This window comes from Lissotriton helveticus, chromosome 4_1 (assembly GCF_964261635.1).
Source record: "Lissotriton helveticus chromosome 4_1, aLisHel1.1, whole genome shotgun sequence".
In the NCBI taxonomy this organism is placed as follows: domain Eukaryota; kingdom Metazoa; phylum Chordata; class Amphibia; order Caudata; family Salamandridae; genus Lissotriton; species Lissotriton helveticus.
The window spans coordinates 29794048-29809956 of record NC_136063.1 but is presented as its reverse complement, the minus strand read 5'-3'; the positions used below and the strand labels follow the sequence as shown (position 1 = coordinate 29809956).

Genomic DNA, 15909 nt, shown 5'->3' with positions numbered 1-15909 from the left:
GCGATCTCCTAAATGCACTATTATGTCCAAAGAAAGTATCGATAGTCAAATGTAGTGCACACAAGAAGGTGACAGATAAAGTAGGACGAGGAAATGCTTTTGCAGATCGCGGAGCGAGAGAGACTGCGATGTTAAAGAATGACTATTGTATGTGGTGAAATCACAGGCTGAGCGATGGCATGACGCCAGAGAGGAGATATTAGACATACAAAAGTCGGCCTCTGAAGCGGAACTTGCAATTTGAGCAACAGAGGGAGTGCTGGATGATGAGGGCTGTTGGCGTAGCAAAGACATGGAAAGATGGAAATTGCCTGCTGCCTATCTGCAAGCAATGGTTCAAATGACACATGGGCTGGCACATGTTGGAGCTCTTGCAATTACTAAATTGCTTACACGAGTTTGGGAGCATCATGAGATTGCCAGCACGGCTAAGAGAGTAGTGCAGACCTGCTTGATATGCTTACAGTACAATCCTGCCAAAGGGACTTATACTCCTAAAGGAGGGTTTGCTCCACCGACCGCACCATTTGAAGTACTACAGATGGATTACATCCAGCTTGAACGCTCTAATAATTTAAAGTATGTCTTAGTGGTGGTGTGTGCCTTCAGTAAATGGATAGAGGCCTACCCCACGAAGGACAATACAGCGTTGACAACAGCTAAGGTGTTACTCAAGGAGTACTTCCCTAGGTATGGAATTTGTAAATTTTTGTGGAGTGACAATGGCCCCCATTTTGTTGGAAAGATTGTGGAGTATGTCTTGAAAGGATTGGGGATACAGCAGAAATTCCATGCTGTGTTTCACCTGCAGTCAGCAGGTTTAGTGGAGAGATACAATGCTACTCTGAAGCTGAAGCTAGCGAAGATTGTGGCATCCACGTCTTAGTAATGCTAGGGGCAAGGCATCCGGCCATTTCAATCTATTAGATCAGTCCCACACTCTCGATCTGGCCTCACACCCTATGAAGTGGTGTTTGGAAGGCCTATGAACATTTGGGGAGTTCCTAAACATCGCCTGATCCATGATGTGCCTTGTATAATGATGAACGATTATTTGGCACGAATAACAAATGATGTTCTTTCTATTCATCAACAGGTTCGAGAAGCGCTTCCAGACAACTCAGAGGGTGAAGCTCACACGCTCCGACCTGGGGATCATGTGATGGTCCGATCATTCGAGAGGTCTAGTAGTTTAGAGCCGAGGTGGCGAGGGCCTGAGCAGGTGTTGCTTGCTACCCGAACCGCAGTAAGGGTGATGAACAGGAAGCGGTGGGTGCATTCTACTCATTGTCGCCGTGTCTCTCCAGATCTGGTGAATCCTGTTGTGCTGTCTGATTATCGGGATATCCTGGATGCAGAGAAGAGCCCAGCCACTACGCCCAGCGAATCTGGGGAAGCCTTCCCGGACCACCTTGTTTCTGGTGCAGCGAAGTATAATTTGCGACCGAGGAAAGCAGCTGCTTTGTGCGAGACTGGTTGAGTTACCGCTCTGAGGGTAGTGAAAACGGAAGCCGAGAATATCAAGGGGGGAGGAGGGGGTCAGTTCTGCCAGTGTAGAGACACCCGTCTTGAATCTCGGAGAAGAAACCATCGGCACCCTCGGAGTACAGCACTCATTTGTTTTTTAGTTTATTTTGATTATTTTATTTTGAGATTATGGCACCTAAAATAATGAAGAGTAAGAAGATTTTTGGTGCTGTGATTTTTGTTTTCACAATAGTGGTAATAGCAGTAATAGCTTGGGTCGTAGAACAAATGACCCCGGCTAGAGACTATTTGCTGCCTACCACTCCAGTTCCGTCTGAGCATTTCCATTTTACTTTGCCTTATCATGAAGAAAGACATAGACAAACTTATTTGAATAACAGTTTCATCCAAATTCTACATCACACCCATAATATGACGAACACTACGAACTGTTGGGTGTGTGGAATGTTGCCTGGACATCAAAGGAAAGGAGGAACTCTACTTATTCCTCTTCCATTTTCCTATAATGGATCCTGCAATGCCTGGTATACTCTCCTCTTTACTTTAAGATGGCCAACGAAAGGTGGACTTCTTTTCCTGCTTAATAAAGAGTGTCATAACGATAAAGATGGCTACCCACAAGCAGAAGGGACTAAACTCGAGTGGGAAGAATATCCACCGGACAATGTATCTACACCTCGTATTTTCACTAATCTAAGAACTGTGAATATGTCTAGTTTATTTGTGATTACAGTTATTGAAGCAAAGGCTGATTTATGTGTAAGAAATAAAGGTACAATCCCGGTAGGAAAAAGTGAATGTACTACTACTCTAGCATTTGACACTCCAAATAATATTGCTTTTGTAGCATCACGTAATACTTATTTTATTTGCGGAAATAAGGGCTACCACCGCCTTCCAATTGGGTGGTTAGGAACTTGCTACATATTTGTATTACCCCCCCTGTGTTGATCGCTCCCCCAATGTACCATAATGATTTTGTGCTATATCATGATTTTATATTGAATAGAGTTAAAAGGACATTAGAGATAGAAAGCATTGACCAAACTGATATTGCCTTGCAGCAATATGTTGACTTTAATTTAGGCCTGTTTTCATTTGTAGGAGCAGCCCTAAACAGTAGAAAAATAAGACAGCTAACACGTGTTGTGGAAGCTGTTGCTAATCAAACTGCCTCCGCTCTAGGGAATTTAACTGAGGAGCTCCAAATTACCAGAATTGTGACGCTCCAGAACCGCATGGTTCTAGACGTAGTATTAGCTGATCGTGGAGGTGCATGTCGCATTATCGGAAGTAGTTGTTGTGTATATGTTCCAGATATTTTGCCTTCTGTATATGATGCCATTTCTAAATTACATAAAATCGCTGCTGAAATCCACCCCGAAAATGGTACATGGACATTCTCAAATTGGTTCTGGACTTTGCTTAGTACCTGGGGTTGGAAACTGTTGACTATCCTTTGTATTTTCATCGGAACACTTGTTTTCCTTTGCCTATTTATCCAATGTGGCCCTACACTGTGCTCCATATGTTATGTTATGTTATAATGAATTTCTTGAGCGCACTGTCACCGTGAGTTTCCTGGCGCTAGTCGGATTTGGAGGATGATAAAAAGATGATAGAAGGATGATAAAAAGGATAATTAGTGAGGATGAGGGAAGAGTAGTGTTTTTAGGGATTTCCTAAAGGAAAGGAGGGAGCAGGAAGACTTAAGTGAGAGTGGAAGGGAATTCCACAGCTTGGGGGCCAGACAAGAAAAGCTGCGGCCACCCGATCTAGTGAGTTTATAACGAGGGACAACTAGGAGCTGGAGGTGGGTGGACCTCAAAGTGCGAGAAGGACAGTAGGGGGTGATTAGGGACTTAGGAAAGCAGGGGAGGGACCAGTGAGGGCTTTGAAGACCAGGCAATGGACCTTAAAAGTGATTCTTTCGCTGACTGGTAGCCAGTGAAGGTGGCGTAGTAGGGGTTGAGCCGACTGCCATCTAGGGATTTTGAAGACAAGCCGAGCAGCCTGGTTTTGGACGATCTGTAGCCTGGACAGCTGAGATTTAGGGAGGCCGTGATAGATTGAATTGGAGAAATCCAGCCGGGACATCACCAGGGCTATTAAGACTTGCAACAAGGCTTCAGGGGACAGAAGGTGGGCGACTTTCCGTATCCTGTATAGCTGGAACATACAGGAAGATGTTACTGTGCTCACTTGGGCCTTGAGAGTGAGCCCGGAGTCGATCAGGACCCCGAGGCTCTTTACACAGCCAGCAGGAGAAGGAGGTGTTCCGAGCTCAATAGGCCAGTACTGAGAGCCCCAATGAGGGGCACTTCTCCCAGGAAGAAGGAGCTCAGTCTTGCCCGGATTGAGCTTGAGTTGATTTTGATTCATCCAGTGCTGGATGTGTGTCAAGGCCGTCTGAAAGTTAGTGACAGCATCAGGGGAAGTTAGGGGAAAAATAAGTTGTAAATCATTCGCGTAGTTAAACACGGTGACATCCCACTTACCTAAAGAGTGAAGGAGGGGTTGAAGGTACAAATTAAAAAGGAGGGGAGACAGGGAGGATCCTTGAGGGACCCCACAGGATGACGGAACACTGGAGGCGCAAAAAGGGCCCAGGCTGACTGCCTGAGACCTCTCCTTTAGGAAGGATTTAATCCAGGACAGAGCAGCCCCACAGATTCCGGCGGACTCGACACGGTGGATTAAGATGTTATGGTCCACCGTGTCGAATGCCGCCGATAAATCGAGTAGGACTAGTGCCTGGGGCTGTCCTCTGTCATCGTTGCGTCTGAGGTTGTCCAACACGGCGAGGATCACAGCCTCGGTGGAGTGGGCTGGTCTAAACCCGGCCTGGTTGGGCGCCAGGAAGTTGGACTCCTCGATAAAGTGCGAGAGGCAAGTCGTGACATGAGCCTCCAAGAGTTTAGATAGGAAGGGCAAGAGGGAAATGGGGCGGTAGTTGGCAAGGACCGCTGGATCGGCGCCTGGCTTCTTTAAGAGGGGCACCAGTACGGCCTCTTTGAATGAGCTGGGAACTATGCCAGAGTTAAGGGAAGAGTTAAGTAAAGGGAGAATACAACGTGGAAAGGTGTGACAGATGTCGCGAAGCACAGAGGGGGGCAACAGTCCTTGGGGGATCCAGATTTCACGCGGATGGACAGTTTAGCAAGGGATTCCGGATCGAGCGTGGGGAACTGAGAGAGAGTGGAGGTGTTGGCAGGAGATGGTACTGCTGGGATTGGGGGGAAAGAATGGGGAATGGAGTTTTTGATGGTGATGATCTTGTCAATGAAAAAGGAGTTTAAAGCATTGCATGATGCTAAGGAAGGAGGCGGGTTCGGGAGTGTCCTGGCGTCCGATGTTAATTCGCCAAGGACTTTGAAAATCTCCTTAGATCTGTTGGGAGCTGTTAAAATTCTGTTAGAAATGAAAGCAGTCTTGGTTGAAATGATTGCAGTTTTGTAAGCTTTACGCGCGAACACGTATGCTTCCCTGTCGGAGCTGAGATAATTGCGCCGCCATCTACGCTCCAGTCGGCGCAGCTCAAGATGTTGTTGTTTTAAGGCAGGGTTATACCATTTGTGAGACTTGTTGGAGTGTGTGCGAGAGAAGCAAGACAGAGGTGCACATAAGTCGCTGGCCGTCGTGAGCCAATGTGAGATGTTGGCATCCATGATGTTAACATCTAAGGTGTCGGGAATTAGGGACTGAGTCTTGGCAAGTGAGGAGAAGAAGGCAGATGAATCGAGGGTCTTCCAATTCCGAGCGGACCCTCCGTGCCGGGGGGGGCCTGACCAGGCCCTTTACAAGAATAGATGACTCGATCAGTAAGTGGTCTGACCAGACGCAAGGGGAAATAGTCAGGCCAGAGAGCGACACCCCCTGTGTCCAGATGTGGTCTAAGATGTTACCCCCAGTGTGAGTGGGGGAGGTGACATGCTGCGTCAGGTTGAGGCTGAAGAGCGCCTCAAACAATTCGGTAGCGTGGGAACCGGCATCAGCATGGTTGAACCAGTAATTAAAATCGCCATACATGGCAACGCGGGCTGATGAAGTCATTAGGGCAGAGAGCTGCTCACATAGAGCAGCAGGGAACAGAGGCATGGGAGTAGGGGGGCGGTATAGGACGATGAGGGTCAGGGCACCAGCTTCGGTTGGCAGGCTAATCACAAGATTCTCGACGTCAGGGAGGCATAATGACGAAGACGTGATGAGAGGTAAGTCTTTGCGGATGATTGCTGCGACCCCGCCGCCACGACGGCCGTGAGGCCGATTAGCGTTCAGCAAGTAGTAATTAGGGGGTAAGGCAGCCAGGATGTCAGGGAGGGAAAGATCAGACAGCCAGGTCTCGGTAAGCAACAGAATATCTGGGTTCTCGGCAGTTCGCAGGAGGAAGATATCAGAGTGGTGTTGGGGGAAAGACCGTGTATTGAGGTACAATATGCAGATGCGAGTTTCAGACGGGGCAGGGGCCGGCACAAGTGCACGAGTGAGTCTGGGGAAAGGCAAGTCAGCCGCGATGCCGAGAGACACCAGGCGGTCCCAAGTTGTGGATAGGAGAGCGCGAGGGGGCTGCTGGAGGTTTCTAAGTAAGGCGGGTGAGTATGTCATAAAAAGGGCAGCATCTCGGGGCCCTGGGCCCGTCTGGTCGCGGACGGGCGCAGACGGGCTTGCCTTAGGCGCGCCTTTGGCGCGCAAACGGCGCGCCCGCTGCGCGTACGGGGGAGGCACATGATTTGTAGGGCCGCTTAGGGGCGTGGCCAGGAAGAGTGGGCGTGGCCGGGGGAGCGGCCGCTGAAGGCGGCGAGCGGGTAATCCTATGGCCGCTGCAGCGTCAACCTCGGCTGCGCGGGAGTGACTGAAACAAGGGAGAAGTCCCTGAATGCAGGGTAAGGCAAATTAAAAAGCGCTAAACGAGCGCTGTGCTGGATAAGTATTTTAAAAAGTCAGGGCTTAGCTGTAACTCCCGCGGAAGGCAGGGGAGGAATCCGACTGTGTGAGCTCGTAATCAGCTCCTTTTTAAAGACCCAGGTGGGCGTGGCCAGGAAGAGTGGGCGTGGCAGGGGGAGCGGCCGCATAAGGCGGCGAGCGGGTAATCCTATGGCCGCTGCAGCGTCAACCTCAGCTGCGCGGGAGTGACTGAAACAAGGGAGAGTCCCTGAATGCAGGGTAAGGCAAATTAAAAAGCGCTAAACGAGCGCTGTGCTGGATAAGTATTTTAAAAAGTCAGGGCTTAGCTGTAACTCCCGCGGAAGGCAGGGGAGGAATCCGACTGTGTGAGCTCGTAATCAGCTCCTTTTTAAAGACCCAGGTGGGCGTGGCCAGGAAGAGTGGGCGTGGCCGGGGGAGCGGCCGCTGAAGGCGGCGAGCGGGTAATCCTATGGCCGCTGCAGCGTCAACCTCGGCTGCGCGGGAGTGACTGAAACAAGGGAGAAGTCCCTGAATGCAGGGTAAGGCAAATTAAAAAGCGCTAAACGAGCGCTGTGCTGGATAAGTATTTTAAAAAGTCAGGGCTTAGCTGTAACTCCCGCGGAAGGCAGGGGAGGAATCCGACTGTATATGTATCACTGCTTGCATTCCGTCTAAACGAGTTATTGCCAAAAATGAACAGATGATCAGCAAAGAAATAACAAACATAATGCTAATTAATGTTGATGATGAATATCCAGATTACTTCAGATATGAGGTAGCTTCAGCTAAATGCTAAAAGGGCCGTCTGTCGTAATTTGACAGCGATTTGGTTAGCATTTGCTTCAGCTACACGAAGCTTTCACGGTTAGCTTGACTATATTCCGGAGGCCATTTTGTATTTCTGGCTTCCATTTTAGTGAATGCGCTGCCTCGTGATCAGTATGCCCTATTGTCCTTTCTCTCTCCCGATGACCATTTTGATCTGCCCAGCAACTGGCTATTTTTAGCAGTGGTCAAGCTTGCGCATGCGTATTTAAGCCCCAAGGTTAATGATCGGTCACTGCTTAGGAATGTTCTCCAAACTGACTAGTAGGACTAAAACTCCTCCCACATGTTGGCTGTGTTCCAAAAATGCCCTTATATGTCCTTAAATTTGTGTAAAGGTGTATCACCTATTTTTTGCATTCGTGTAAACTGTATAAAAGGAGCTATGCACCAATGTTCGGGGTGATACTCCTTGCATTGCCGAAGGGTGCTGTAGGATTGTATCACCACCCCATGGGGTCTTAATAAACTTGTCTTTTGCATTTTCCAGTTTCCGTGCCAACTTCTGTATCGAGAGTTCGTGCAGAGTATGTAGGTCTGTTGATTCACCAATACCACAGTCTGGGCAAACGGCCCAGTCCACTGTCTGGGCCAGGGGTCTCCAACTGGTCGATCGCGAGCTACCGGTAGCTCGCCAACCCTCTGCGAGTAGCTCGCGCTGCTGTCTAATTATTGAGACATGATTTAAGCTTTTTATTCTGTATCCCTTAATTCTCTTGGTCCGTGCATGCTCTGAACAGCTTTCACTGCCATGCAAAGGCAAAAATATAGCACAGTGTAGTAATCAGTGAAAGCCTTTCACTGATTACTACACCACGTCGTATATTTGCCTTTGCATGACTGTGAAAGCTGTTCAGAGCATGCAAGGACCTTTGATTTTAACATCGGCTGCCACCGTGCTTTACATCTGCCTTAACAGTAATAACGCAAAGTGGCACCCGACGTTCAAATGAAAAGTACTTGCATAGGGTTTGTGCAGGCGGAGATTAAGGAGTCTCCTATCTTTGCAGGTGTGTTGGCCTTTCTCTTGTGTTCTGTTCAAACAAGACTTAAGACAAGATATTGGTCCAGTCCAGGCCCCATCCAGCAATAGAGTTGAGCCACTATTTGTATTGAGTCTGACCCTCGTCTTTGCAGACTAAACAAACGTATGTTTCCTGGAAATCATTCTTGGAATAACCAGCTCTTAACCATTCTTCTGATTTCTAGAGGAGTCTGAATGGCTCGTGCCTTTGCCTGGAATGCATTTCCTAATTTGAAGCCCTGTAGGGAGAAAGTATTGCCACCACATTTTATTGTATGCTGCAATTAATATACCCTGTGCTTGCCCTTTTCTAGGTTGGAAGTATTAGATCAGTTTTGTCTGCAGTGATTTTTTAGGACCTATACTACTTTATCTTACCACTACGTGAGTGATGTATCAAAACTTCTTGTGACTGGTAACCAGTGAGGAGCTTTCAGCAGATGAGTGTTGTGGGTTGTATCTTTGTATTGTGCTGCTAACGCCAGGGCCGGCTTTAGGGCAGCGCGACCAGTGCCACTGGGTGCTGACTTCGTGTGGGGTGACAATATTATGGAAAAGCACTTTCTGCTGCATTCCTGGCCTCCAGCAAATTTCAGACAATAAAAATATCAAATTAACTGGGTGATGAATGTACTTCCTGGAAAGAGAGAGAGAGAGAGATCGGAGGTTTGTGTAATAATCAGCAAAGAACGTTTTTACTCATCGTAATGTAGCACAGAGGGTTAATATGTCTGCTGTAAAGTTCTTGCAGATCACAAAGTGTATATATAACGTAATGTAAACAGGTCAGGGGGTTACTACTTTTGTCAGAGAGAACATCTTTATAAGTTTACATCCTAATGTTGAGCAGTGAGCAAGTAACTTATCAAAGATCTGCATGAAAACTGCAAAGTATTGGCTGGCTGGACCGTTTTGATGTCCCCCAGTTTTTTTATCACCCTAATGTTGCAAAAAATAAGTTAATTTGGGTTGAAATCAATTCTTTTTATTAAAGAGAATCCCCCAACCTTGGTGTTAGGTTTTAAATTCTTTGTTTCTGCCTCTCCTGACCAAGCACTTTAAACTATCCTACCTACTAGTATCGATGACCTGTGACCCCTATACCTTCTTGTCGTCGGTCTTATGTAATATTTGATTGATTGTCTCTGTGTAATCTGTGTGATGTAAAGTGTTCGGACACCTTATAGGAGTGGCGCTATAAAACGGATTAAATGCATCTGAGAGAGAGTGGTTATCAAGTATTTTGTTCAAACCACAGTACGGGCTCTGAAGAAATTAGGCTCAAAGTTAATGAAAGAGGGCGTGGGGGTCTCTTGGAAAAATGTGTGAGTTGCTTGGGGTTTAGTAGCTCACGATGATTTTCACTGACCAGAAGTAGATCTCACTACACAAAAGGTTGGAGACCCCTGGTCTGGGCATTTGGTTCAGCAATAATCTGCAAGAACTGTGGACGGCAGGGTGGTAGACTGGATTGAGGAGAGGGTAAAAGATGGAAGACACTTCCCCTTTCCCTGGCTGGCCACATAGCAGTGGCCAAGATGATCATTCTGCCGAAGCTCCTATACCTTTTTGCAAATATTCCCTTACCACTCACCGTGCAGGTCTTTAAAAGACTCAGGTCACTCATGATCGAGTTGGTATGGACGGGCAAACAGCCCAGGATCTCCTGGGAAGTACTTACACTCTCACAGGCGCAGGGAGGCATGGCTGCCCCGGACTTTGTTCTATACGTGCATAGTGCACAGGCGCAATTCTTGCATTTCTGTGCACCCCCCAGACCATTCCAGCCGCATGTTGCTGTAAAAACAGACAGAGCCGCACCCCTCCCATTATCTACAGCGCTATCTTACACATACAAACGTCCCCGTGATGAAATTGACACTGTACAAATTTTAAGATGGGCATGGGAGGGTCTCCAAAGGCGAGCACAATTGAACATACTATATGCCACTCCCCAACAATCCACTTCTCCACCGCTCCTGGAGTCCACAACATAATATACAGAAAGGAGGTGCTCTCTACCCTGCACATACCTGTCTTACAATACAACAAATGTGCGATCCCGCACCACCCTCGGCGATGGATATGCTCACCTATTACAAGATCAGGGCTTCATGCAAAAAACATTCCCCGAGCCCCCACCAACGTTGCAGGTGTTGGAAAATGAATTAACAGTAGCCTCGGGAAGGAAACTCGTTTCTCGCATATACAACGGCATACAGAAAACATATCTAATTATAGTTCCAACTTCTCGCAAAGCCTGGGAGGAGGACCTGGGAGAGGGCATCCCAGACAAGCAGTGGGAACTCAGCTGTAGACAGATGGAAAGACTGATGCCGAAATACCGTCTCCAGTTAATCCACTTTAAGTATATCCATCACTTCTATTGCACACCCACAACATTACACAGGATGGGCATACGAAGGGACGACTGCTGCTGGAGATGCGGAGCATCTTGTCTAAGGTGACCTTCCTCCATCAGGCATGGCAGTACAGACCAATAGCGAACTATTGGATAAAGATATTCAATCACATTAACACAATAACCGGGTTAAATGTCCTGCACGAGCTCGTTATAGCACTGCTGGACAACATGGACGCAGTGCCACCGAAACTCCGCAAACTGCCTGAAATACTCTTTTTATTAGCAAAAAGACAGGTGGCCGTGCATTGGGGGGGCGACTTTACCACCCACGACGAAGGCATGGGCTGCGAGTGTGACATACTGTAGGACACAGCTGGCAAAGTGCTGGGAATTGTTACCAACACGATCACTCCCTAGAGACATCTGGGAACCCTTTGTAGGCTAGTTGCAGTCGGCAGATCCATGGATCTGTGATATCACTGTGTCTGTGTGCTGGGTATGGGAGGAGGCCAGGTCCATACCTGTGCCATGTATTTAATGCTGTGGTGTATTGCTTGATAAGGTAATTGAAAATTGAAACCCATTGTTGTTTAAGGTAAATGTTACAAAGGACTCCATACGGGGCAGAGATGCTGAAATCTTGTATGGAAAACAACGGACTTGGTGGAATGTCTTGTATTGCAAGTTTTGTTATTGTTGCATATTTTGTAAAAATGCAAATAAATAGAATAAAAAAAAATTACATTCAGAAGTTCAAATAAATGTATGAAATCCAAAAATATATATATTTTTTAATTTGTTGGCACAAGGGCGCAACATGAGGACTGAGACAACATAGGGAGTGGGACATAGAACACCTGATTGTCGGTTGCAACATTAATGTACCAACCAACATGATGACATTGACAAGGGTGCTGACACAAGGATGTAGACACTGACACACTGCCACTGTGAAAAGGACAATAGAGCCCTGACCCAGGAGCAGCAATACTGACATAGGATATTGACCTGGGATAGTAACACTGACTGAGGACACTGGTGATGTTGAGATAATGACACAGGGCAGTGACACTGGAACACTGACCAGGTACATATGTACTGTTGTTGAGATAATGACACAGGGTAGTGACACTGGAAAATTGCCTGAGGCCACAGGTACTGATGTTAAGATAATGAAACTAACGATGACTGAGGACAAAAGTCCTGATGTTGAGAAAATGACACAGGGCAGTGACACTGGAACATTGACTGAGAACACATTTGCTGATGATGAGATAATGACACGAGGCAGTGATACTGGAATCCTAACTGAAGACACAAATACTGGTGTTGAGATAACGACACAGGGCAGTGGCACTGGAACCCAGACTGTGGTCACAAGTACTGGTGTTGAGATAATGACACGAGGCAGTGAGCCGGGGACACTGAATGAGGACACAGGTACTGATGCGGAGATAAAAAATTCTGGAAATCCCATTAAAGATAATTTTCAGTCTGGCAGGGTTCATTAGGTAAACTTGGGCTCCCAGCTGTTGAAATGGGGGAATTAGTTGGCGCAAGAGCCACCTCCGCTCTACTGTAGAATGGCAAAAGTCATGTTTGGCAAAAAACATCTGTTAGAATGCTTCTGGAAATTCGGGCAGGCTTGGTCGTAAACGCGTTGCCTGAGAAGGAAGTTCCGGAAGTACACCAGGAATGTCCGTGGTTTTCCAGCAGAGAAACTGCTACCATTGTGTCGTTGTTTTTTAATTCAAAGGAAAGCGATGTGCCCGCTGAACTTCATGGTCCCAGTTCCAAGTTGTTTGATCCGTAAAGGCCTCTTGGAGAAATTTCACCATGTAGCGCCTTGGATTTTCCCCCTCCACTCCTTCAGGGATACCAAGTAGGCGAAGATTGTTTCTTCGTTGACAGTTTTCCTGCTCTTCCAATTTCGCTATTAGATCTGTCAGACATACTGCGTTGGAGGAACACTGATCTTTAACAACGGTGACTTCCGTTTCCAGACTCTTTGTATAGCCTTCCACCATAGTGACACAGTCGCTTATATCATTACACATTGTATTCAATTTTCTCATACTCCCTTGTAGCTTTTTAGCAGACCCTTTGGCTTTAGAGGGAACTTCCTCTTGAAACTCCTTTATTGAGGCCGAGATGAAAGTTAGAGAAGGCTTAGCCATGGCCGTGGCTTCTCGCATAGATTTTTGTTTCGCCCAGGCTATTGCCTGAGTAGCATCCTCGTCGAGAGGGTAGGACATCTGAGAGTCTGAATATTCCCACTTTAGCTGGCTACGTCTTTTTACTTTACTTCTTGCCTTTTTCAGGCACAACACTGTACTAGTATCTTTAGAGGATTCAACGATGTAGTCTTCACTGGAATTAAGATTATCTTCATCGGTGGTAAAACCATAGCCATCCAATACAGAGTAAACATTTTCACCATTTGACTCAGGGGTCCATGAGGCTAGGGGGCCTGAGGTGGCTTCCAAGCTGCTGATGTAGTTATCAATGTTGACTGTAGGGGGTTAAGCCCTTCTTCTAAGGCACAGACTACAGGAGCTGAATCTGGTGTTGGAGCAGCCAAAGCAGAGAGTGTTTTATCTCCTGTGCCCCCTAGACCCCCGTTACTGTCCGCTGTAGAGACTAAGGCGAAGACATTCACCAGTGTCAGTACGTCTAGGCCGCTGGGGTCACCATCTCAGTAATTTGAGCTGCAATACAATTTGCCTCCAGGATGCCTATCTGTGACTGAATAGTGGAATCGCCTTGTCCTGCCGGTGCTGGATTTCCTTGATTACTCACTGGGTTACTCACTGGGGGGTGTAAGGGAGCAAGTGTGGAGTCTAAGGCTGAGGGTGAAGCCTTGGTTCTAGAAAAGAGCTCTGCTACTGATGGCTGTAGACCTATACCATCTTTTAATGACACAAGGCAGTGAGCTGGGGACACTGAATGAGGACACAAGTACTGATGCTGAGATAATGACACAGGGCAATGACACTGGAACACTGACTGAGGACACCAATCTTGGTGATGAGAAAATGACATGGGCACAAACACTGGAACACTGAACGAGGACACAACTCCTGATGCTGAGATAGTGATATGGGCGGTGACACTGGAACACTGACTGAGGATACAACTCCTGATGCTGAGATAATGATACGGGCACTGACACTGGAACACTGACTGAGGCCACAAGTAATAATGTTAAGATAATGACACGGGGTAGAGACACTGAAACGATGACTGAGGACACAAGTCCTGATGCTGAGATAACAATATGGGGTAGTGACAGTGGGAGACTGATACAGGAACACTAGGATTCTGATACTAAACGATTGGACACAACAGAAGGACACTAACACTAGGGCATTGATTACGGGAATAAAACAATGGACTGATGGACTAAGGTTATTGACACTGTGATACTGACACAAGGGCACTGGCATAGAAACACAGATTCAGGTACACTGTGACTGATACTGTTTTGTGAACACTGACAGATGTAAATTGTGACTGAAACTGAGATCAGGAAATTATTTCCCACTGTCGACAACTGGATGTCAGACTGCACCAACCAACTGACCCATGAAAAAATCACAAGAACTTGTGCTCAAGCATGCTGGTACATCGAAGACCTCAGAGACTCGAAGTGCTATTGCAAGCAGTAGAAAAGTAGATGGAGGACCAGCCGAGACAACACCGCAAGAGACACCTACAAATGTGCTCATAGAAGGTAAAACACACAGATCAGAGAAGCCAGAAAAGTGGCCCTCAAAATCAGACTTGAATCCTGCGCCATCAAAGAAGTATTCAGCCTTATCAAGAAATTCACATACCCGACAGCTGCCACCAACACCATCATTCCCTCACAGATCCTCTGCTGAAATCCTTCGGACTTCTTGCACAACAATATCCCCAAGACCTGCCCCAACTCCGCACCCAGGCACACCATTGAGGACATCATCATGCAGCCTCACACCACCACCAGGAATACCCACCTCCTAACAAACTAGAGCCCCCTCACCACAGATGACACCACCATGAAAACTTGCAAATAAATGAATGGTGTTAGCCTAATTACAATATCAATTTCAATTTGTTGATTTATGAATTTACGTTTGGTTTGGCTAAAATGGTACACTGAGCAAAGCAAGAGAGAGGATGAAAGTGTGGGAACATCAAAGAGAAGGTTAGAGAATGATTATCTTTTTATCCTCCACCCCCTACGGCTTGAACCATATTTACTTAAATCCAAATAGTGTCACTTTTCTTTACCTGGAATCAAGGCATCACTGCGGCAGTCGTACAGCATCCCAAGCTGAAGGGGCCGGCCAAGTGCTGCTAAATTAATTACTGAAGAAGCTTCAGCTGCCATTATTTTAGCAGAGATCAGACTAAAATGCATAAAAACACACACGTGGATTAGGATAATATCCTTTCATTGCACATATTCAAACCTACAATCTAATTATCGCCTGGTGGGCTTGTTGAGTCAGACAGTTCTAAAATAGTTTCTGTCGGAAGCTGGTTTGGTATGTGGTGTTCCCTTATCTAAGTGGGGCACCCTGCACCAATCAGACAACATTTATGGCAATTTTAGTGGTTTAGACAGCTGCAGAAAGCTCTCAAAGTGGTAGCTGTGGAGAGCAGCCTTCAGGCTTAGTCTAGGAGTGCAAAGCAATTCGGTTACCAGTATCTAATGCTTTAGGGTAGGCTAAGTGAAAAAGAACCACACAGTGTCCTTATAAAAATAGATATTTATTACAGACACTAGCTAACACTTTACAATATCTCCCACCCAGTGATATAATCACAATGCACACAATAGTTCACCAATAGATTAGCAAATAGCACCAATTCACCGGGGTCCCCAGGGGGAGACCAAACCATATATCAAAATACTGGAATGCGAACCATCACCTAATCTGAGTCTGGACCCAGGGGATGTAGAAGAGTCGGGGACACAAGGAACCACCCCAGGCGAGTAACTAGGAATCCCACGACGGCCGAGTGCTCAGCAAATACACAACTGCATACTCAACATGTTTTGGTGGGTATGTTGCCGTTGCAGAGTTTAGAATGGGGACCCTTCCCAGGGGACCCTGCGGACATCCCAAGTGAGACAGCAGGTTGAAGAGTCCGACCACCCGTGGGTACCACAGAACCAGGTTACCTACAAGTAGAATACACGGGAGGACCTCAGAAAGTTGCCTGCAGCTGGAGAAAGTACTACAGCGTCTGTTGGAACTCGAGCGTGGGTTCATGTTGAAGAGTACCTGAAAGCAGAAGGGACAGTGTCAGT

At 46.9% G+C, this 15909-nt stretch overlaps 1 protein-coding gene across 1 annotated transcript in view; it reads right to left on the bottom strand.

Moving 5' to 3' along the window:
- LOC144828298 (verrucotoxin subunit beta-like) overlaps positions 1-15909 on the bottom strand; it is a 315538-nt gene that overhangs the window by 121606 nt on the left and 178023 nt on the right. The window contains exon 2 of the mRNA XM_078686381.1: positions 14883-15001. Coding sequence (XP_078542507.1) covers positions 14883-14982 — 100 coding nt within the window. The 5' untranslated portion in view covers positions 14983-15001. The remainder of the gene's footprint in view (positions 1-14882; positions 15002-15909) is intronic.